Here is a 25,460-nt window from a genome sequence, read left to right as displayed (position 1 = left end):
TCGGCCCTTTCTCAGTAAATGGCACCCTGTTGATTGTGCTGACCCCTGTATCCAAGTGATTAGTAAGTCTGTGGAAGTCTTTAAAACTCTCACAAATCTATCCGTCTTGCACTCTCTCCACTGTCCCAACCCTGGTTCAGTGCAAAATTTCTGCTCTTTCCCAAACCCCCTATATTGCAGTCAGTATCATCATATGAAAATGCAAAGCTGATTGTGTTATTCCCTACTTAATTCCCTTCAGTGGCTTCCCCTTGCTGTTAAAGAAAAAAATTGGTTCCTTATTACAAGGCTGTGTATGATCTGGCCCTATCTCTCTGATTAACCTCATCCTCCTACTTTCTGCTCCTGTTGTGCAGTCATGGTGGCCTCTTCTCTGTTCTTATCCACCAAGCCTTTTTGTCACAGAGCCACTGTGTAAGTGGTTCTGTCCACCTGGAACACTGTGCCCACCTCTCCTTGCCCAGTCTGACTCATATTTATCCTTAATGTCTTAAATATCAGTCCCTCAGGGAGGTCCAATTTCCTCAGACTACCTTAAATACTCTTATTATGCTCTCTTTGTAGTTTTACTTTTCATTCTAGAACCTATGTATTACTAATTACTTTATTCTTTGTATGATTTTTATGATTGGAGATTTAATGCCTATCTTCATGTGGAAATAATATAGGACTTTAAGTAAGAAGAGTGGAATTCTTCTAGTTTTGTCATGTATATCTTGGGCAAATCGTGTTCACTTACGGTGAAACCTAGATTTCTCATCCCTGGAAGTAAATTATTAATTTATTTAACAAATATTTGTTAAGCACATACTTTAGACAAACACTGTAATGATTGGGATATGATGATGAACAAAATGGATTTGGACACTGCCTTCAAGGAGCTTACATTTTAGTATGGGAAGCATATTTTAAAATAATCACCTAATTTTTACATAATTAAAAATTCTGAAAAATGCTATAAATAACAATTAAAAGGAGCTTAGAGAGCTTAAAGCATGAGGCTGTTAATGTAGCCTGGGAGGGTCAGAGGAGGCTTCCCCAAAGAAAGGGTGTTTGCGGTGAGATCTAAAGGACAGAAGGATTTAAATTTAACTATGTGGAAATACTGAGAATCTGGAGGTAGGGGGTGGAGCACTTGTGTCCAGAAGTGCTCATGTTCTTAGTGGGAGGAAAATTCAGGCTAAAGTTCATTGAAATCCCCTGCAGGCAGAGGGAAACATGCACAGGTCCTGCCTGTGATGGGAGGGAGTACAGCTAAGGGGAGTTTCCAGGGGAAATCTGAGGTTCAAGCACAGGGGAGACCAAATACAGACTGTCAAATCCAACAGACGAGAGGCAGAATTGGCCTTTCTTCAACTTCTCTAATTTAAAAACAAAAACAAACAAACAAACAAACAAAAACAGAATTGGATTAGGATCGAAAGCCAGTTCAAGTGATAGCTAGTGCCCACATAGTGCTTATGTGCCAGGCACAGTTCTGAACGCTTTAGGTATATTAACTTACCAACAGCCCTATGAGTGAATACTTAGCATTACCCCTCTTTTAGAGGGGTTGAAATAAGACTCAGAGCCATCAAGTCACTTACCCAAGGTCTCATAGCTACTAATTTGTGAAATCAGATTCTGAAGCCAAGCATCTGGCACCAGAGTCCTTATTGTTATCTGCCAGCCTTATTACGTGCTGCAGGATGGTAGTAAGCTTAGAAATCATTGAGGGAAAACCTGGAAAATAGTCACAAACTTTGGTGGGCATTCCTTTTGCCTTTATGGGCGTTTTGTTTGGGGAGAGGTATCAGGCAGCTAAAAATACCCAGAAGCAAGGAAAAGGGCTTTCTTTTAAAGTAATTGAAGAACAATTAATCTTTTCATTCTTTTGAACTCAGTAAATGAGTTTTTAAACTAATATTATGTAATTATTTGAGCGGGCATGTGAGGCCAATACATGTTTTACAAATAAACGAAGTATACAAGAGGAAAATATTTTTGCATGCCTGTAACACTATCATTTAAATTGTTGAAATGAAAACTGCCATATAATGGGGCCCTCAAATTGAATACCGCATCACTGTTCCCAAAAGCTTTCTTCTAAATTTCCTTCTAATGCTACTATATTAATATCAATTAGTAAATTATTTAAAGTATTTGCAATTCCAGAGTTTCATTTTTTGTTGTTTTTTTTTTTTTTTGCCTAGATGATAAAAAGGAAACAGGATTCATTTACTGCTAGAATTTGTACAACTTTTTGGATTTTTATTTAAATATTATAAATGTGCCCACGGGCTTTCTGGCAGTGTTGAGATTTAGAGAGTAAGAATAAAATAAAATAAAATAAACAAGTTGTATCTGTTTGCACACCTGTTAAATTAAAAGAAAAGATCTTAAGGATTACTATGCAATTCTGATAAGGAAAATTGAGCAGAAAAATATCCTTTTATTTGAATATCCAAATATGGCTATTTGGAATCTTTCTAATTGGGAGTTTAAGGTATATGTGCTTTATCTCTTTAATAAATACATAGTCCATTAATATATTATAAAATTTTGATTACTTCCTAAAATCATTTTCTTGACATTTTTATATTTAATCTATTAACTATATTTATGTATATATCATAACTTGATTATATTATTTAACATTGTATCTAAGCTATACCTCTATAGCCAGCTTTTTGAAATAAAAATAGGATCAAAAGATGCTTTTGATATTTGTGAATATCAATATAGAAAAGATTCTTCAGTAATATTTGGAGGGAAAAAATTGAAGAACTCCTACAGATTTACCACCAAGGGAAAAATGTCTTAATCAAAATTGATATATTCAAAACAAAAAAATCTTCAAAACTTAAAAACTGGAGAAGAGCAATAATAGTAAAACAGGCAAGCTTTTGGAATAAAGTTCAGTGAAAGAGTTCCACTTGGTAGAAGTACAATTGTAGTAAATAAACATGGATGGTTAAAGTAAAATCAAACCAAAGAAAAATTTCAGTGAGCATTTTTCTAGGGCAACTGGGAGTACACTGAAAAATGTGCCTGTGGAATAATAAACATGTTATGGAATATTTTTAAAGGAATGAATCGCATCACAGGTAAGATCATTTGCAGGGAAAAAAGCATCTTGGAACAGGAGGAGCTTAGAAAATGTAAGGAATATGTGGCAAAGGTATATTGTTTATTGTTATTTATAGTAAAGCTTATTATTTACTGTGTTAATATTTTCCTAATTGAGGACTGGCCTTGTGACAAGCATGTACTAGGTGTTTTAAATTCTCATTTCATATTCACTGGAAACCTTGAAAAAATGTATGAGTATCGCCATTTTAGCATGGAGGAAAACAGAGGCTGAAAGTTGCCCAATATCAGACTAGCAAGTGATAGAACTAACTTTAGAACATTTAACTGTCTATATTAAATAGCCAAAGAGGCTTAATCCACATTTTAATTTTTCATTATATAAATTATTTGTAAACAGTTTACGAATAGGGACTAATTTTTTTTTCTGTACTGTACAACTTTCCAAAATGCACATGCATGTGCACATGCGCACACTCACACACTCATGATCAGCGAGAAACCAGGTGTCTAGCATATAAGCTTTCATTACTTTGTTCCAGGGCTTCTTTCCTCTGCCTAATAGGATGCATCTTGATAGTCCTGCCACCCTTTCCCCTTCCACTCTTTGTTAGTAGATGTTGAGAATATGCAAGCTAAATGGACTATTAGTCTAAGCAAATTGTAACTGGAAAGATATATTTGCCAGAAAACAGCAACAGCAAATTACACCCTTCAACTCCTCTGAATGCACCCACAGACGAGACCTAAGTCAACATTAGTTTTCTAGAATTTGTAATTTAGTTTTAGCTGTAAATCTGCTCCCCTACATTGGCACAGTTTCTCACAACTTGAAAATGAATTATGAAAGTGACCCTCCAGAGGAGAGATGAAGGAGGACGTTCTCTTGCACCTTCATCCTCTGGGTTCTTAAGAATTGGCTCTATAGGAGTTTTCCCATTTTGTCCTCCTTTTCCTTGGTTTGTCATTCTGTTCCTTTTTCTCCCTGCATTTGAAAAAAGAACCTATTGACTCAGTGGCCTGGGCCACAATCCTGTCCCTCTGGGATCCCTGCTCATCTACTTCATGTATTGGTTTCCTTCCCTGCTGGCTCTGGGCCATAAGCTCTCCTCTCATCCTCTTCAGGGAATGGAGAGAATTTTGCTTATACTGTGGTCCAAACACAATCTCCCAACAGATACTCAAAAAATATCCATGCAAGGAAATACAAAAGAATGGTGGAAGTACAGATTACCATTTTACAGGACTTCTCATTGAATTTCATAATTGTTATGCCAGATTTCTTTACTCAGGAAAATAAAGATTCTAGGCCAAGAAGTGCACCTTCTCCCCAGAATGTGCCTGCCAGTAATATTTCGAGAACCTCTGTACAAAGTTGGGTTTTCATAAGTGCTTTCAGCTAGAGAGCAATTTTCCTAAAGAGTTTGGAAGTGTGGAAAGAGAAGAAAATAGAAGTTCAAGAGTTCTTAAAACATTTCAAGAACTAAGATAGGCACTGTAGACATCAAGAGAGAAATCTCAGCACATAGTCCTCTTCAGCGAAGTCCACCTCTGGGCTATTTGTTTAGAAAAGAGTGTCTGGTAGCTCTGTTCCTTGGGCAGTCTCCACCAGGGAGCTAGCTATGTGTAGATTCCCAGGCATCGATTAAGCATCACGGCTCCACCTGCTGGCCTCTTTTTTACACTCTGTTATATTGTGCCTGGCCCAAGTGGCTCTGGCTTTGAGACTTCTCTGTATTTCGCTTGTGGCCACGCTTGAAGATGGTGGTTGCTGGTCCTGCTGACTAAAGAAATAGCCTTTGTTTGAGATGGGCAAGTTCCTAAATTCACAGGAATTGCTTTCTACTTTACTTTATACCATCATCGTACTATACTGCTATAAAATGTGTTATAAAAATTAGGGATTTTCTACAAGTATATGGGCCTTGTGTGATGGTAGTACAAGTAATTCAGACCTGATTCATGCTTGTAAAGGTTTTCTTGGTACAAAGAGAACATGTTTCTACACATGCCCCCATTGTCTTTCCAGTGGAGTGATAATGATTTCCAAGAAGAGAGTTTTTTAAAAGAAATTAAGAAGTACTCCTCTGACATAACAGACTAATTCCATGGCTTTCTGTTGACTAATGTAAAAGGCAGTCTTAAGTTAGGAGCCTCAAGGTTCTTTCTCTTCCACCCTTAGTTTTACTTATGTAAAGGATATGCTGCCAAGGCCCAACCCTGACATTTGCAGGACCCAGGATACCATATGTCTAAATATTTAAGTTATGAATCAAACAAATCTGTTCTGTCCACCTATCTTGATGCATATATCTTGATAACAACTTGGAAGGCCACGTTAGAATTTAAAATTCTCAGGCTCCTCTCTCTGACTTCGCTCTCCATCCTATACCATGAGAAGCTTTGTGCTCATTCTTATGGTTACTTCAGCCCAGTGTTCAAGCCTCTGCGAATAGTTGCCCTTTTGTCAGCTGTCCCTTCTTTCCCCTGAAGGGTAGACCTGGAAAAAAGATCTGCACAGGCCTGCAAGTAAACTCAAGGCCTTTGGGCGGGGAATTTTAGAGTCTCAGGAAACAGAAGTATCGTCTGGGATGGAGGGCACAGTTCCAAGAGGGCACGTCTACTTGGCCCTGTGAACTTAGGCTGTAGGGAGGGCCATGGCCAGAGGAGTGCCAGAGCCAGCCTCTCCAAAGTGTGGGGCTCCAGACAGAGGCCCCAGCTCCTGCTTGGGTCTAAGGATGGTATTGAGTGCTGCTGGTTTTGAAGCTACTTCCCCTCAAAAGCAATTTAGGCCTGTAATCTTACTTACATAACTACTTCTCACACATGAGTACTTCTTAGAGATTTTAAAACCAATATAAAGGTACATGCCTTGCTGTGTTTGGGGGGTGGGGGAGGGGTGGGCAATAAAAAGCCTGAGCAGTTAGAGTCATGATGAAAATATCCTTCCTTGTGTATGAGGATTCAACAGCACACATCACCGGGAGAGCCGGCTAGCCCCAGGAGCAGGACCAACAGTGATTTCACGGTAGGGTGTGCGTTGGTATAAAACAAACTGCCAAAAATCTTGTATTTCTTAGCAACCTGCAATAAAATTTTGGAAATATACAGAATATATTTGGAAATATACAGAAAAGTAAACTTGCAGGAAAAAAACAACAGGGAACACAAGATTTTTATCAAACGGAATACTAATCTGTCTCAAATTTTATAAAATTGGAAATTAAAGTCAGCAACTTTTTCCTCAGTTGTAAAATGCTTTGATTAATTTGGTTCTCATTTGGAGACATTTAAAGAAATTAATAACGCTCTGAAACCTCTTACAGTTGAAATTTCAAGACTTTCTCACCACCATTTAAAGCATCCAAAGTAGTTGCCACTACCTAATCCTAATATAGAAGATTGTCCCACTATATATGATTTGTAAAATTCAGAACATTACAAATTCAAGCTAACTATAAAGTGCTGAAAAGATTGGATTTGGGTCAGGAAGTTCCAAATCTGCATGTGAACAATCTTACTGCTTCTGTGGGGAAAGATTATTCCTTCATTGACTTCTTAGAAGAGCAGAGAGAAGCAAGCAAAAACACAGTTGCAGTTGTTTAGGCCAGGGTCTCCATGTCGGTGTTCATCTGAGCTCATATTAGCTATTTCCAGCTATGTGATCCCCCTCATCCTGACAGACACTCAGAACACACACACACACACAATCCTTGCTCAGCCCTGCCCTCCTCTTGATGTCATAAATGGCTTGATCAGTGTATAAATCAACCTCCAACTCCAGGGCTAGATGGAGTTTGTAGTGCCTACAACCTTACTGTAAGACAGAGTTTAAGGTACATTTCCATTCCCAGGCAAAAACTCTTATAGCCCTACTTTACTGGAGGCATATTGTTTTGAAATGATTTTTCTATGACCTCATGGTTGAATGGGAAATCTAGGGTTTTATCAGTGGCATTTGCACCATTGTTTGTACAATTCTAATTTTGAAAAGTGACTTTTGAAGACAATGTGACTTGATAGAGTATGATTCTAGGTCCTTTTGCAATCATGAGCATATTTCCTATCTATTCACATATAAGGAAATCCATGGCTCAGAGTTTAGCTTGTCTGGGATCACATAACTGATAGTGGTAGAGTTGTGATTCACACCCAGGTCAGGCTGACTGCACTTCCTGCGCTGTTCCTCCCATGCCAGGCTTCACACCAGAATTTAAATTCCATGTTTCCCATGTAATACTTTTGCAGCCTGGTCAAGTTATGTATCCCCTCTTGAGTCTTAGTTTTCTTATCCCCAAAATAAGGATATGGACAATTTCTTCACAGGGCTTTTGTGAAGATTAAATTTGATAGGTAGCTGGGTAGGTGGAGTGGATAGGCAGGCAGGGAGGCAGGCACATAACAGGTACATAATTGTTGTTAATTCCATTTCTTTCCCCTTTCCTTTCCATAAGTATATAAATTTCTGAAGCTATGTATATTAGGATGACTGTATTTGATTGCTTTCTACTCTGGGTTAGATTTTAAAAATTGATTCTACTCTGATAATCCAAATAATAATGTGTACAATTAGTCTATCACTCCATTGCTTTTTTGACCAGACCAAGATGAAATTAGAAGTTGAAATAAAATGGTTAAAATAAAGGCACAATAAGGCTTTAATAAAACTGTATTGTAAAGGGAAACATAGCCCATAGACAATTTTTGAATATTGAGTTAAATGATTCATGGAATCACAAAGAATCCAAAAGCATTCTTTGGGATATAGCTAAAGCGGTAATCAGAGGTAAGCTAATTCAGTGCTATGGAAAACACAGCCAACAAAAATAGAATGGAGGAAATAAGTCAATTAGGAAAAAAATGAAAACATTAGGGATGAAACACAAACATAATTGTGTCTAACTAGACATTCATAGCTAGACTTGAATTAAATCTTAACTAGTAGGAATGAATGAAAAATTTATTAAGTATATCTGTGAAATTTGGAAAAAGGATTATATATAGAATTTATGGTATTTAAGTGAAAACGCTGGTCTCAAAGAGACATGCCAGTCATAAGATAGAAACTGCTTCAAAGAATTTTATGGTCATCTATACTTAGTGCCTGTGATAGTCTTAAAGATCTTTCCTAGAGCAAGTGATTCATTGGAATAAACTAGTAAAATGCATGCATATATACATATATATATATATATATTCTTTCCTACATGCTGTTACCACTGCAGTCAGAACTGTTCTCCAGTATGAGACCTAAGCATTACTTTTGTCTGAATCTGTGTAAAGACTGCCCTAAAAGTAAGTAATTTTTTCTAGTTAAAGCTTTCAACTATTTGGTCTATCAGTTGCTCCTGATCACGGTCCCTAGGTCAGTGGAAATACCTGGGGTCATGTTGTAAAGTTTACTGCCTGGATTCTTCTGTAGGTGCTTTCTGTAGTCATTCCTGTAGCTGATCACATGCTAGTCCTTGGGCACCTGGCGGCCAGCCCCTGTACAACTTGGACACCCTCCACCCCCACCAGTGCCACCATGCAGTGCTAACATGAGAGGGCTTTCTGGGGTCCTGGGGGCTTCTTATGATGCAGTTGGTGATACAGGTTGGCCCTCATGAAACTGTTTTGTGCTGGTTTGAGTGTATTATGTCCCCCAAAATCCATGATCTTTGATGTAATCTCCTGTGGGCAGATGTGTCAGTGTTGATTAGATTGTTAAATCTTTGAGTGTTTCCATGGAGATGTGCCCCACCCAACTGTGGGTGATAACTCTGATTAGATAATTTCCATGGAGGTATGGCCCCATCCACTCAGCGTGGGCCTTGATTAGTTTACTAGAGCACTATATAAGCTCAGACAGAAGGAGCGAGCTTGCTACAGTCCAGAGGGTCACTTTGAAGAACGCACAGGAGCTGAGAGAGGAGCTTCAGCTTACAGAGACATTTTGGAGATGGCTTTGAAAGCAGTCTTTTGCTCGTGAGAAGCTAAGAGAGGACAAATGCCCCAAGAGCAACTAAGAGTGACATTTTTGAGGATCTGCAGCCTAGAGAGGAATGTCCTGGGAGAAAGCCATTCTGAAACCAGAACTCCGGAGCAAACACCAGCCACGTGCCTTCCCAGCTAACAGAGGTTTTCCGGACGCCATTGGCCATCCTCCAGTGAAGGTACCTGATTGTTGATGCATTACCTTGGATGCTTTATGGCCTTAAGACTGTAACTGTAACCAAATAAACCCCCTTTATGAAAGCCAATCCATTTCTGGTGTTTTGCATTCTGGCAGCATTAGCAAACTAGAACATGTCCAAAGAGCAGGATGTATCCTATTTCATGGCGTAAAGCTTAAGCATTAGAGTTGCTCAATCGGCCTTCTTTTGGTCTAGAGCTTGGGGCCATTCTGGCCCTACTACCCAATGGCTTTTATTTTCATCTTTGATTTCCACTTCATCATCCTCAGTGACTTCCTTATGTATCATTAACAGCTTTCAATTCTGTGATCCTGATAAATTGTTTAGATACATGTATGGTATCAACAAGTGTACACCCTGAAATGCATTTTGTAAGAAACTTTCAGACTGGTAAGAGGTTGTGTATAATTCACATTCTGTGAGTGAAAAGTAAAATATAAATTCCGAAGTGACAAATCATTGAAGATGAATTGAGTCCTATATTCCCCACCCTTCAGTGAAGATCATAAAACAAACAAAATTACTATATTCTAAACAGCTTGATCTGCTGGGGTGTGTTTCCTCCAATATTAGCAAGAGAAAAAAAAATAATGTCAAACAGTCTAACTCAGGCGAATGTGACAGGTTTTTAAAAATAACTTTGGCATGAAGGCTGTATTTCCCTCCTTGTAGATTATAGGCTCTACTTCCAGTTTATGATTTTTTCTTGCTGCTTTCCTGTCTTCACTGTACACTTCACTATTGTTTCTCTGCTGATGACCCCACCCTGAAAACCATCCTCATCAGGAATTACTCCCCATTTGCTTTTACCTCAAGCACCTTGTGAAATGTATATGAAACCTGTTTTCGGATATACAGGGTATCAAAATTTTACCTCTTATTCTTAAGATTTTTTATTTTAAATGTACTCTCTCTGTTTGCTCTACACATGGAATTTAGTCATTAATCCCAAACTGTAATACATAGAGGCATCCACCATCTCTGAGATTCTTTGGTACATGGCGGCAAACACATAGCATTTGGTATGCAAATGGTTTTTTTGGTAATGATAATAACAATCACTGAGATTTTGGTTTAATTTTTATCTTCAGCATTCTAAATGGTCAGATGTATTCATTCAGATTATAACTTTCTAAGGAAATTCTTTGTGTTAAGAAAGCTGTCACATTTTCGAGGTTAAGTAGCAACTATAAACAATGTTTCTTTGGAAGAAAATTTTCAATATATGTCCAGAGTTTGATTTTAGCCACTTCGTGCTATATCATTACTCATCAATGACAAGGGTAATTTAATCACAACCTTTAGAGATTTTTCAAAAATAAATGCTATATTTACTTTTTATAGGTATAGAGGTAGATTTAGAATCATCACTGCCAACTTGTTTACATGTTCGAACTTTTGTTCTTAAGTATTCATTTAAAGTAGAAGTCTTATTGTATTGTGTCAGCTAGAGATAACTTAGAAATGATCCTTCAGTTTTGGGCATTCTGTGTTTATAGTTCAAATATATTTAAATATTACCAAAAATAGATAGATAGTCCTTTTGGATTTTTCCCCCTAGGGTTATATCCTTAAATTTAAGAAATCTTGCATAATTTATAAATCTTGCATCAAAATATATGATTTTAAAGTAGAATAATACAAGTTTCTAACCCATCTGAGCAGGAACAACTTCAAAACAGCATTTCAGTATTTATGATTTTATATTTGTTGCCCTTTGGGATATAACTATAAAGTAGTGGGACAGACTTTCATACAACCTACTAGAAGATATATTTCCAGGAGGCCCTTGTCCTTTTCAAAGCAGTCGCCTAGGAAGGCTACACATTTGTTCCAGTAATGCTGCCATGACCCAAAATGTTGTAGGACACCTCTTTTTAAACTGCTTCTGAGCTGCTCAGAAATAAGAAAGAATAAAATAACACATTGCTTTGAATATCCTGAATTGTGGCAAAAGTGAATTTGGTTTGGGTGAGTAGTCAGAAATCATTCCAGGACCAAGTACAATGAATCAAATTCAGAATGTTTTTTGGAGTCACAGTTGGATATAAAATAACAAGATGGGCCATCTTGAGAGATACCCGTATACTAACTCTTGAGATTGGTTGTCAAAGAGCAGTTCCAGAACCTTGGACTTTGGAATAAATGTCTATGCTCCCTAGGTAGCTGCTATGAAGAATAGTACCTGTTTAGGTGAAAAAAATATGTGTATGTTTGCAAAATAAGATCAGTTTTATTACTTTATAGACATACCTTGTAGATGAAAAAAATACTCCTATCATGGAACTCTTTATAAGCAAACTTCTGAATGTAAGTAGAATTTCTGTCTCATCCTTTCTAAGACTTCTGACAAATCTGAATTTCTAAAATGACTTATTCTGAATCTTCAGCTTTTAAAAAAAGTAGCTCTCAGCATTTAAAAAAAGTGCTTCGAGGTTTCGCTTCACCCCTTTCTGATTAGCTTTGTTACCTCTGGTATTCAGATTTTAATTTAGAGTGTCCATCTTTGTTCTCATTTAAAATTATCATCAAGCTACTGAGCCAAGAAAGAGAATAACATCTAAGCTGAAGGTTATTTTTCTCTCAATTGTTTCATATTGTTTTAAAGTCTGTTGTTTGCATTAGTAGCAATTGAGATAGATGCCTTTCCTTTTTAAAGTGGGACCCTATCACCTTAGCAAAAAGAACAAGTTACAAGCGAGTTCTCACATTAAAGATTTTGTAAAAATAAATACTCTCAACTTTGGGACTCCTAACATGTTTTTCAGTTTTACTAATATAAGCTTTAAAAACTAAGTTCAACCAAAAGGCCAGGCCCTAATTCTGTAATGTAGAGACTCCAGGTGGACTGACTGGAGCATGGGGGATGAAGCTGATGCATCCTGACCAGGTGGGACTTTTCCACATTTATTCCTCCACTTCCAGGTCAGGTGGTTTAAAGTGCCCCCTATTTCTTCACTGCTAAGTTGAAATAAGAAAAGTAAAATGGAACATGGAAGGCAGAGAAAATTGTTATTCTTTTGCAAAGACGCTAAGACAGCTAAATTGTGACAGTTTAAACTGTTCAAATCTGACAAGTTTGATTGGAAAATTATGTGACCCATGTAGGTAAAGATCGAAATGGTCAGTAGTTTTCAGTTTTAAAAAGTCATAATGTAGTGTTTTTACTGCAGACTAAAGAACAGTATTTTATTCTGCCTGATATTTACTATTGCACAAATGACTATTATTTTGCAGTTTGGCGATTTAAATGCTGTGTCTCCTGGAAATCTGGATAAAGGTAAGAATCAAAAATAATGTGCATTTTAAGGAATTTTTTTAACTGAAAAATTCTCATAAAAAATGTAATGTTATTTCCACAGCATTGTATTTTGTGGAAGTGGCGTACAGTCCTAGATAAATATGACAGTTGTATCTTTTTGGAATTTCTCATTATTTCTCCTTTTCTCTTCATTACCCTTCTTTATGGTGGGCTATATTAAATGAAGAGAATTGAATTTAAGTATAGTTTCAAATACTTTTCTACTTATTGCGTTGAACTTTGTTACAACAAATAACAAGAAATTATTTCTGGCTATCTCCAAAGTCATGGAGAGAAGTGATAAAACCACACCACACATTTTTATTCAGGGCCCACCAGGCAAAGCAAAAGATCCCTCAGCCTACCACCTCACCAATTTGCACTTTTGAATGGGAAAAAAAAAAAAAAATCAGAGGCAACAATGAAATTCACTGTAAAATCAAAATCAGTGAAATATAGATGAAAAGGTAGCAAATATAATTTTTAAAATTTAATACAGACCTTGCAGCTCTAATGTGATAACACAATATACATTACAAAGAACCTCATGATCTACAAAATCACAGTAAAAACAACAGGGCTTGGGAGGGGTCGGGGTTGGGGTAGAGCACACAGACTTACACAATTTTACAAGCAGAGAACAAAGACAATCCTGGTAAAAATGCCAGCACAGTTTTAGAGAACATGTAAAAATCCTAATAAATAAACACTAAAGTAAATATTAGCCTTTCTGTTAAAAAAAAAAATGAAGGTATCTTTCTGGAAAAGGTTATGAAGAATGGTTATGGCTGTTAAGTTCTGGAAACAGGGGCAAAATGCACAAAGATTGGGGAGAACCACATGATGAGGCCTTCCAGGACAGAGCCAGCAGACAAACCGAGCCAGAGGAGGGACTTGGGGTATGTACACGTCAGGTGCAGCGCCATTCCTGGGAGCTCACTGCACTAGGGTCCTCAGTGTTGAGCTTCTGTGCCTTGGTGGTAGAAAAACATTCTTGTGCTGGAGGGAGACATGATGAAACATCTCTCCCATTTTAAATTCACATCGTTCTAGTTACCAACTGTGCATGAGCTAATTCCCATTTTAATAATAAATATAATAGCAAAGCAGGAAAATTAGGCAATCATAGCTCAAAATAGTGTTGCGAATATTCATTCTATAGGATTAAGCAAATAATCCTCAGAAAGATAAATCAATGATGATGCTAACTTGTAAATTCAGAGCAAGAGTGGCAATTGATGATGCAATGTTACCAAAGACTCATAACCCAAATTTGGGTGCAGTAGGGACATTGGTACTTAGCCCAATGCTGAATGACAGCCAGTCTTCTTTGTAAAGTGCTGAACCCAAGTCTTCAGTAATCTCCAATAATACCAAATTTCCACGACCTCAAGCAGGTTCCTAGGAAATAGCTTTGAGTCCTTTCAAGAGCATAAAATGTCTGGAATTATATTATATTATATTGCCTTTAGGGCCCGGAGAAAGGACCTGCTTTGGGGAATTGCTTTGTAACCCACAAGTAGACCTAGGTAAAGCCAGCCTCAAGCACTCAAGTTTTGTTATTCCACATAGTTGATGACGGGATTTTTTCCACTCTTGTATTTCTCTCCTCTCCCCTACCTGCTTAAAAATGATATTTTTTTTCCTTTCAAGGCCGTCTCTTTTATCATTTTGACACTATTTCTCAAGCACAGAAAACTTGGTGGGGAGGGAGCAGAGCAGCCATGTGATTTGCTCTCCCCCATCACTCCCTTGGCCCCGTTCACCCCCAGACCCGAGCCTTCTTGAGATATGGCCAAACTGGCATATTCTGGGCCTAGGGATCGAATGAGAAAGCTTAAGGACTTTTCTGGTTTTTTATATTTTTTCACAAAATTGGAATTTTTTTCCTGATAATCCAAGGAATATTGGCTCTGTAAAATTTTTTGCCAAATAATACAGAGAATTCGGAACTACAGAAAATGAAACTTCATAGTCAAAACCTAAGAGACTGGCACTGTTAAGAGTTTGGTGTGAGGATTCTTCCAGACTCTGTGTGTGTGTGTGTATGTGTGTGTGTGTGTGTGTACATTCACAGGCAAAGCAAAATAAAACAAAAAAGTATCATATAAACTTTTTTCAATTATACCCCTCTTCGGAAAGAATATTCCTACTCCCCTCACTGCTCCCTTCACCCCTTGGTCTGACAAACTAATTTTATTATCAGGTTAATTTCCCAGAGGCACACAGATAATTGACTAAAGAAGATGGGCCAAGATGCCCTTCACCTTATCTGAGAACACTCCTTTGTTTACTTAATAATACATTACAGACATTATTTCTACCCAATACATGTTAATCTCAGCGTTTTTAATCACACATACCATTTCTTAGGAGATCTTGCCCCCAGTTACTACTCCACCTCCACACCCCTATGTGGAGACCTGTTACTCCCCAGAGATGGTTTCTCTGGAACCATCTTTGCCCCAGTTGATAATAGAAGAAAAGTCCTTTTTTCTATGGAGAGCTGCATTAGCAGCAGTTTCTGCTGTGAGGGTGCCCAGGTGGTAAAACTAGACTCAGTGCCACCTAGAAAAAGTCCAACTTAATCTGATTGAAGAGATATTTGTTGCACACTCACTGTATGACACGTGCCAGAGAATATAATATGAAGAGCTGGTTCTGTTTATTCTAGTCATTATAAGAAACCAAAAATTTAACAACAAGTATTTTAGCAATGCATGAGTTATTTGATGTTGGCTATATGGATATCTCCTTTTTTTGGTAAGCAGTAAAGCATGTTGAAATGTTTCCTCAGTGTTTAATAAAGCATGTTGAAATGTTCCCTCAATGAAGTAGAGAGACAAAAATACATCCCCATTGTTTAAATTTCCTCACTTATGAAGAGGTATTCTATGCACTCCTCTGGAGAGAATCTTACATGGTGGTAAAGTTGTTTCTGAGCATTTTCTCTCTCTACTATATTTCTGAATTTTAATAGTGCATGCAGGAAAAAATTAAATGGCATTTCTTTGTAATGATGTTTTAGTTAATATAAAATGTATTAAAATTTGGGGTAGCAGTGAACGTTTAATACATTTAAATTCCAGAAATGAATCCCAGCTATTAACAGTGAGTATCAATGTTGCTAGGAATAGAAATTCATTATGCATTTTTAATCTGATACTGCTGCCTCAGTCTTCATTAATTTTTGTAATAAAAGTTAAGGACATTTAATATCATGATCTACAACACTGGTGTGCACTAAAAACTCTGTACAATAGCCCCTGTTTGTTTATGCATGCTGTCTTAGTTTGCCACAGCTGCCATAACAGATACCACAGAATGGCAAAGCCATGCTTCCTCCCGGAGATGCAGTCCTCTTTCACTTGGTGATGTCTCTCTTTTCTCTGTCTTTCTCTGACTTCCAGCTTATTCTGGTTTCTGACTTCTGGCTTCTACTGACAGCATCTGAATTTCTTCTCTTTACAAGGCCTCCCATCATATGGATTCAGTTTGGCCTCACCTAAATAGTATCTTCCAAGATCCTATTCACAAATGAGTTCACACCTTAACTAATAATAATGTCTTCAGAGGTCCTGTTTACAAATAGGTTCACACTCACAGGAACAGGGATTAAGACTTAAACATGTCTTTTGAAAGAAACATGTGACATTTATATCCAGTGTAGACATAGACACTTTTGGAGGAGACTGGGAACTTACTTTTTTTTTTTTTTTTTTTTTTTTTTTTTTAGTTAGCATTTTTCAGCTCAGTTCATTCCCCAAAAGCCAGGAGGGTGTCCCAAAGTGTGATTACTTTATCATGACGTAAGTTGTGCCACTCATTTTTAGGAAATTCCAAAAAGGTCTTCTTAAAAGAACTTTGAGAGGCATCGGTCAAAAATGAGCCCAAAATAAATTATCTCTGCTATGTTTGAAAGGATTGTAGACATATACCAGTAGAGCACTGATAGGAGTAAATTCCTTTGAAAGGAAAACCTACAAGCTTTGCCCCTGAGAAGAGCTAAGAAGTTGCTTTCTTAGCATACTGTTCAAGTGTTTCTAAAATAGGTGTTGATTGCCATTTTCCAATTTGTAGTATAGTAATAGTTTTGATATTATTTGTGCAGATGAAGGCAGTGAAGTAGAAAGTGAAATGGATGAAGAACTGGATGACTCTTCAGAGCCTCAAGCCAAAAGAGAGAAAACAGAGCTGACCCAGGCATTTCAGGTGGGCTGTATGCAGCCTGTTCTCGAGAGTGGCGTGCAACCGAACCTCCTGAATCCAATTCACAGTGAGCACATCGTCACAAGTACTCAGACTATCCGACAGTGCAGCACGACAGGAAATACCTACACTGCAGTCTAATGAATATTAAAGCTTATTTTTCCAGCTTACATTAACCCTGTTGATATTGGGCTTAAGTTGAAAAATTAATAAGCCTGAAGGTCGACTGTTGTCAAATTCTATCTGTACTGAACATTACCTTTTTGGAGTTGTGAAATGGAATGGGTGTATGTATTTTGCCAGGTCTTTTGTTTTTAATGTAAACAAATTATTTGCCTCTTAATAAGAGTTGGGTTTTTTTTTTCCGTTAGTTTCAGGTATCAAGAAGGATTTTTGCAAAACTTAATGTCAATGTTTTTGTTTTCTTATAATTAAAAAGTAATTTACACTTTTGTAGCTTAAAATATTTTATTGTTGATTGTTAGTCTTGGTGTATGATTTCATGTGTAAGTTTTTAATTAGATGCACTTCTGTGAAATATCAAAAGAAATGAATTTCTTTGATTTACACTGGAGGCATGCCCATTTGGCAGCAGATGCATCAAATTTGCTTTTTGAAAGGTGCTTTTCTTTGGACAGAACCATAAAACACTATTTTGATAACATTTTGGAGTATGGAGAGAAAATACAGAGCATTTTTATTATAGTGCTAGAGGGTTGGGAAGGTCATCTATTTTTTTCTGAAGAACAGTTCAAAGTAAATAACAGAATTGCAAGAGATTATGCTAATAAGTACATAATTTGTGTACATAATTGTTAAACCACGTTAACAATGCTAGCTTCCGTTAAACATTGAGTCTTAACTATCCTTTGCATACCAATTCCTCTGTTTAAAGACTACTGATTCTGTATTTGGGACCACTGCACAGATGCATTCTGCTGTTAAGTGGGGCTGTTATAGTTAGATACTGAAGCTGAAAGAAATGACTTGACTTTTTTTTTTTTTTTAAGTGTACATGCTACTTATGCTGAGCTGGACATACAGGAAACCATTCCATTTGGATGACTTTCTTTTATTCCAGGTCTTTTTCCTAATAGTAGTTCAATATGCTGCTATTATAAAAGAAAATTTATAGAATGCAAGGAATGTAGCAACCTGCATATCGTTATTTCCTTCAAAACTATTTCCTGATTTCTAAAGTATGTGGATTTAAATTTTAAACAGAACCTGAAGGCAGTGTAACTGGCACACCTCACCGTTACTTATTCCCAATTCTGTAGGATTTGGATAGGTGGCTGGATGGACCATTGCCATTGAAGAATGTACATCAGGGATCATCGTACCTCGGCTATTACATGGTGCCTTAAAACAGAACTGAAGCTAAGGTTTAGTAAGATTTATTTTGCTCATGCGAATAACTCTTCAATCCATTTGACAAGGTGTGCCTGTCATTTTCAAATTCCCGAAGTAAGGACAGGTAACGTTCTTCAAAAGAAATTTAGGAAAAACAAAACAAAAAGACAAAAATTAATTCCTCTCTTTGAGTGACCATGAACCTATTTTTTATTCTTAGAGCTGAATATTAACTTGATTACAAATCAGATTGCTTAAGGGTGTGGAATAGCAGGCTAGTTTTAATACCAACTTGTTACATAAAATCATATATCTTTTAGACCATTCTTATCTTGTTATAATTTTAGAAAGTTAATAGAATAAGCAGGTACTTATTGAAGTGCATCTTTTCAGTCTAAATGTTTGTCTGTGTATGTGTCTTTGTGTCTGTGTGTCCACACACACACACACACCAGTGCCCCTGGGGCAGGAGTCTGCTACGAAGTCAGAAGGTGAGATCCTAGGAATAAACACCCGTCCCCGTTTTAATTTACATGAAAAGCCAAGGTTCTTTTAAGCACTCAATTATTTTTTAAAAACAGGCACATCCATTTGTTTAAGTAATTATTTTTAAAAAAACTAATCAGCAAAAGAAAGCCAAAAAAAAAAAAAAAAAAGAGGGAAAGCACAAAATGACTTACAGATTATTAATGATGAGGCCTATATTAAACTCAAGATGTTTATCTTTACCAGTTTTTTTGGGGCGAGGGGTGGGGGGGTTGGAAAGAAGAGGGTGAGCCAATCTGTAAAGTTAAAAATACCAAATGGCTTATCAGGTAATAGACAGTATATTTAAACTGTTGTTGCTTGATTGCCTTAGACTACTCAAATAACTAAGATCAACAAAGTTTAAGTAAAATTTAAATGTTTTAGACGTAATTTTTAAAATTGATTCAAATTTTGTATTATACAACTCACTCATATATTTGAAAGTCTTCACTAGCATCCTAGCATCACCTTCATCTAAATATCATTTAAATGATCATCCCTTTTTTCCTCCCAAAAAGGCAATGAATTTGCACCATCATAAAAAAGAAAAAAGAAAAAAAGGCAAACACACAAAACATCTTAAGCTGCAAAGACCATGTATCTACTTCATTGTGCATTAGGAAATGTTTACAGGTAAAATTAAAATCAAAAAATGAAAAACCACTCTTCATTTTGACTCTCCTTTCTGAATTATTTCAGTTTCCTGTCTCTACCCACCACCCATAGAACTAAACTCTGTTGTTATTGGACCAAATGTATTTACTGATTTCATCTTGTTTTATTGAATGATTTTAAGTGTATTTATTATCATTGTTTCATTTTAATGTTGGATATATTTGTATCATTACAGGGATCTGATAATAGTGGGAGAATTTAGATTGATGAGAGGTAGGGATTGAGGACCCTCCAGGATTCAACTTTTCTTCCTATTGTTCATGGTTTGCTCTAAATTACGAAAGATTAGGAATTAACAAATATTACCACATTTCGTCTTAATAAAGTTTTTCTAATCTTCTTTATGAACACAGTTAGCAATTTTTTTGTGTGACTAGTGTAGATAGTTCTCAATACAGAAACTAATGCCTACTATTTTATGCTACTTCCAATTTTTTATAGTTCATAGTAAGACACAGACACATACACTCACCACACACATTTTAACCAATTTTTAATTTAACTTGTGAAATATATCTGAAAATGAAAACAATTTACCCTTTAGAGCAAATTGAAGCAGAAAACATTTATTGCACTTCTTGAACATTTTATTCCCATTTTTTTCATTCATTGAACTGTAACTTCTCTAAATAATATTAGACCCTCATGCTCTCAGAGTAGATTTATTGACAAGTCACAAAAATACACATCTTAAGATGAACTTCTTTAATATTTTCTGGCATTGTAACAAACACTAGTCATGAAAATCTCTACACAGACCAAATTATACATTTATAGTGAGGAGGAATGTAAGTGTGGTAATATTGGCTCTCTTACATTTCAGAAAAGATATTTCCATATAATAGGATTTTGTCTCATGAGTGTAGTTTGATCTTCATATATACTTTGATAGTCATACCAAAAAGATTTGTGTTCATGAAACCAGTGAACGATAGGGTGAAATGAGTGAACCATATCCTTGGAACACAGGGCCTAATTTTCAAATTTTTCTGTGGATATCAAATTGCTGGTCATTTTTTCAGGATTTTCATCCAAACTATGTTTGGGCTGACTGTATAAGTCTTGCTGCCTTTTCAGAAATCTGCTTTCCTTTTTGTGCTTTTTCTTGTACTGTATAGCACGGTTCATGCACCTCTCTTCAGATGGTGTACTTTAAAAACAAAAGTAAATTTTAGAAAATGGTCTTAACACTGCATACCTAAAACTAGTAGTGTGCAACACTGACTGCCTTTAATTTTATAGTAGATGAGTAAAAATGAACACATTCTTGTAGAATACTGAAAAAGTCATTCAGGAGTGAACTTGGTTTCTATACCATAATCTTCAACCTTTTCACATGAACACACTCTCTAGAAGTGCAAAACATGATGCGTTTTCAAATTTTAAAAAATTCTTCAGATGATATATTTGAAATGTCTAAAATAATGCTGTGCTTGGAATATTAGTGTAAAAGAAAAAAATGTGTGTCACTGTGATGTTGGGCCTCCCTATGCGGACACACTTAGAAAGTAAAAAATTTGGCAAGTCACCTTTGTGTATAATTTGAGGCAGTGGTTATATACAGCATATTGACCTTTGTTATACCCCTCTTCCCAGATTTTTTGGTGAGAAAATAACCATCAAAATAATGAAATCAGAACTTTTGTGATGTGTAAGAATCACACCAGAACTTGGGGGAGGGGATTGGTATGCAGTGCTATTGAAAATTGGGCTTCTCTCTAGGGTCAGAACAACCTCCATGTAAATGGTTAGAACAAATCAATTAATGGAATCCTAGTATTTCTGCAAGTTTGGTGATTTAAAGAAAACTGGAATAGAAGCATTAATTCAGTGCTTAGTTCTAGTATTAGAAAACCCCTTTGATGTAATGCCTTGTATTAACCCTTTGAGCATTGTAAGATATACGATGGGGGACAAAAGCCTTTCAGATCATTTATTTAGACTAGACCAGTAAAATATACTCTATACCCAAATATCTAATTATGCTGTTTTTTTTAAAGGGGGGGTTAGGAAGAGAAAGTGTTTCCACGCTGAACACTTGCGTTTTATATACAACTCTTAATTTTCTTCAAGAGGGCTTGATATATTTATTCCCAAATATTCACTGCCATCTAAGTAAGTGTACTGTTTACAGAAAAAAAAAAAAAAATCAACTTTTCTAGCATCACATCATGACTTTCTAGAAAAGGAGGACAAATACATGGGCTTGTAGACCTATGTCATAACTGATTTCTGCACATTGAAAGTACCTAGATTGCCTTTAAAAGGTAACATAAAGGAAGAGTTATGTTTCTTTTTTCTTTATCCAAAACAAAGCAAAAGATCTCATTTATTTAGCTTTAGAAAGTACAAGTGTAAGTGAAGCCTTAGGAAGAAATGAGTTCGAGTGGATAAAGAAAAGCTGAACTCTTGAACACTTAGGCTGTTTGGAGTTAGGTCTCTCATAAAATATTATTTGGGAATTTCATACAGGGCCTAAACTTATCTGTGCTCGAAAACATTAATACTTTGTCAAAAATTATATATAGATAGAATGGAGAGCAAAGCACTTCATTTTAAGCTCATCTGCCAGGAGATGCTATGACTACTGCTTCTGATATCTACAAACGTCAGTCTGCTTACTCAGTTGCTGATTTTGTTCAAGGGATTACTCTTCGTGCATTTGATCCCCTTTGTCCCCTGCGTGATCAAACATGAGAGCAGTGTTGTCTGCAGATGTGCTTGCGCTGCCCTAGATGGGTGCAAATAAGAGTGTAACCTAGTCTGATGTCTAGTGAAAGGACATCCATAGTATAGTGCAAGTATGCCGTAAACATTGCTTTTTAGGCAGTTTAGGAAACCAAATCATGCAAATTACTTATGTGTTAACATGCAATACTCAAAGGGTTTTAATTTAACTCTCTTCTTTTGACTTCATGATGATTTACTGTAAATGCTTCTCAGTTTGCATGCCTTGATCATTGCTGCTAGTGATTTATGTGCCAGTAGACCTGAGTTTAGTTTACCAATTTTACTTAAATAGTAAAAGCCACTTACAAAGTGACTGCTTAGGTTGTTTTATTTCTTTTGTTTAAAGTAATTGGTAATATGTCGTTTTTTTTAAATGTGTTTTGTCTCTTCTTTTATTTGGTTCCGGTATTTTGATTCCTTTTTCCCTCTTTCCTTTGTTTTTAAATGAATTATGACGTTGGGATTGGAAGCCCTGAGTAATGAAATCTTTGGTAAGAATTGTTTATGTAGCTCAATAATGAGGACAATAAATCTTTGTGTTGGGAGAATTATGATTCTGGGGAGGGATTTAAAAAAAAAAACACCTCCCATTGACTATTGACAACCAAGTAAATTTTTCCTTCAACAAATTAGTACTTTTGAATGAATGATTGCCTTGTTTTAACCTGCTAAACATAATTTTAAATGACCCAATAAATAAGGTAATGAATTTTATTCGTTTAAAAAGCATCTTTTGTACCAAAGCAAATTTTTTTCTCATCTCCATAATCAATTTGGACCCATGGTGGTAACCAATGCATTGGTTACAGAAACTTTAAGTGAGTGCCTTGAGAACACTTGGAAATTTGTGCCTGAGGTGGTAAACTTTTAATTAGATTAATTATAGTGCTTACCAATCAGTAATTCTACTATCACTCAGGGCTTTCGTACCTTCTAGGTAAAACTTCTTTCATTGTGTTTTTTTAAGATACTGTATTTTTTTTTAAGTGCCATCATTTAAATTTCACTTAGTAAGTGGCAGATTACATTATTCAGTCCCACAAGCACAGAAACATAGTAACACTAGGAGATATTTGAACATTCATTTTACAATCGACTGAATATATTATGTAAATGAGGTAAGCAACTTTTGTAGAGATTGTATGTGTGAGATAATGTAATGTTCTTTTCCAGTTTTTGGACTACAGTTGAATAAACTTTTTAATTATTTAAAAACATCTTTACCGAATAACATGTGATGGTTTTTGTATAATGTATTTGATTTTGTAAATACGTATTTCCTGATGTGATTTTTGTGAGAAATGCTAAATCTTTTAGTATATCATGTCCTCTCAAAATTGGCAGGAGCTAAATAATAGTTTGTGGGCAATTTGTATTGTGTACTGTACAATAAACTGGGGAACTTTTATAATTATAAAAAATATATTAACTTTTAGTGTGTTGTTTAAACAAATGACTGGAACATACTAAAGATATTAGTAGGATTTTTCTGAATATTTCAGACTTGAACTCAGGCTAGCTTTCTTGTGTTTTTCAAAACAAAATTGTGTCTTGTCTTTTAAAATCAATAAATTTGTTTCCTTGTTACAAATACATTTGAAATGGCTTGGTTTTTTCCCCCTGGTGATTGCCAGGAAGCTCATATTACACTGTCTCATCTAGAGGGTAGTCTTTATACCATTTACTTGCTAAGAAACAAAATTAAGTTGTTTCCCTTTTTTGTGTCAAATGAAATTGGCAATATTTACACATGAACAGCACAAAAAGAGAAAACAAAATTATAAGCCCAGCAGGGTATGCATCTTACCCTCAAAGAAAATTAGTGATTGAGTACTGTTTCATTTCGGTTAGCTGTCAACATTTCCATTGTAAATCCAGATTTTTGGATGTTCATAATGTGTTTGTTTTATGTCACTTCACACTGATAATTGGCACCCAAGTTCCTGGCTTAGATTAAAATAGCTTATTAAAATTCAATTTAATATACTTAGGGAGATATCCTTATCCAAGTTTTTTTATTTTTGTCCTTTTAAAATTTTGATGTAGTTTACACAGGAAATTCACCATTTTTTAAGTACAATTCTGTGAGTTTTGACAAACACACAGTCATGTAACACCACCACAAACAGATTTAAATTTGTTTTTAACCTTGCAAGTATTCAGTAGTTTCTCAAATCATAATATATAGGACCTCCTCCTGGAATATGGAATAGCCAATTCATTTGGGATTTCTTTAAAATAAAGAAATACAAGACAGATAGGAGATCTATCTGTTTAGGAATCTCTAGCATGGTGCTTTTGTACCTAGGACAAAGTTATTTTTAAAATGAAAATACAGCTTTTTAAAAAAATCCAATCTGCTGACATCTAGATTTTAGTAGGTTAAGTTTAAACGCCTTATGTTGTGATGTTTACAAATAGCATTGAAACTATGTCTACCACTTCATTTTGAGTTGTGGTCTATTGAGTATTACACATGTTTAGCATTGCCGTTTTTCCTGCTAACCTTACAGTTTTATTTCTTTGGTTATTATACTTAATTTTCTTTAATATATATATACTAAGCTATACATATATATTTCTAAAAAAGTCTAAAGTTATTCTGTTTTCAGTTTTCCAACTGAACAAGATATTGATCATAGAATGCTTTACCTACCCATTGAACACCATCTCATCTTGTTATTGTTGTCTAGAATACAAAAAGTTTTCTTTAGTCAACAATTTACTAAATTGGCAGGATTTTTTTCAGTTTCTTGTATAATATACTTTCCATCTGATTTCATTTTTCTTTTTATCACATATTTAACATTTCCTTCAGGATACTTATGAGCTATAAACTTATTTTTATGTGCTTAAAGAAAATCCTTAATTTTACTATCTTTCTTGAATGATAGTTACATTTCCCCATCATTGATCCTATTGTTAATATTACTATTAATGTTAGTTTAATATTGCTTTTACCTAATAGTACTATTATTACTAAAATAATTACCATTATTTTCTAGCATCTATTTTGGCTGATAAGATTGTCCATCTAACTGTAGTTCCTTTATAAACAATCTCTTTTTCTGTCCAGTAGATCTTAAGATGGTCTCTGAGTCAGTTCTATGACTTTCTGTGTTCTATGTTTTTCTCTGTGTTACATCTAGCTTTATCTTTATTTTTCCTGCTTGGTTAAGGAAGCATTTTCGACCTGAGAAATCATATATTTTCTGGATATTTCTCAGATGCTCTCCATTCTCTCTATCATCTTTTTCAGGAACTCCTGATAGATGTATTTTTAGTTTCTTAAACTTTCCCCTGTGTTGCTTATCCGCTGTCCAAATTTGTTATGTTCACCTTCCAGTTCTTCTAAGTCATTTAATTAAAAACCCATTAATGGGGGCAAGATGGCGGATTGGTGAGCTGTATGTTTTAGT

At 35.7% G+C, this 25,460-nt stretch overlaps 1 protein-coding gene across 4 annotated transcripts in view; it reads left to right on the top strand.

Moving 5' to 3' along the window:
* Positions 1–23,632, top strand: part of RFX3 (regulatory factor X3) — a 364,760-nt gene extending 341,128 nt beyond the window's left edge. For 3 of the 4 annotated variants that reach the window (XM_037798627.1, XM_037798629.1, XM_037798626.1), the window contains 3 exons: positions 11,493–11,555; positions 12,483–12,525; positions 16,658–23,632. In XM_037798627.1, coding sequence (XP_037654555.1) covers positions 11,493–11,555; positions 12,483–12,525; positions 16,658–16,896 — 345 coding nt within the window. In that variant the 3' untranslated portion in view covers positions 16,897–23,632. The remainder of the gene's footprint in view (positions 1–11,492; positions 11,556–12,482; positions 12,526–16,657) is intronic. The other variant, XM_037798628.1, reaches the window with a different exon arrangement.
* The last annotated feature ends 1,828 nt before the right edge of the window (positions 23,633–25,460 follow it).

Source organism: Choloepus didactylus, chromosome 10 (genome assembly GCF_015220235.1).
Source record: "Choloepus didactylus isolate mChoDid1 chromosome 10, mChoDid1.pri, whole genome shotgun sequence".
Taxonomy (NCBI): Eukaryota; Metazoa; Chordata; class Mammalia; order Pilosa; family Megalonychidae; genus Choloepus; species Choloepus didactylus.
The sequence above is the reverse complement of the archived record's forward strand: the minus strand, read 5'-3'. Positions and strand labels throughout refer to the sequence as shown.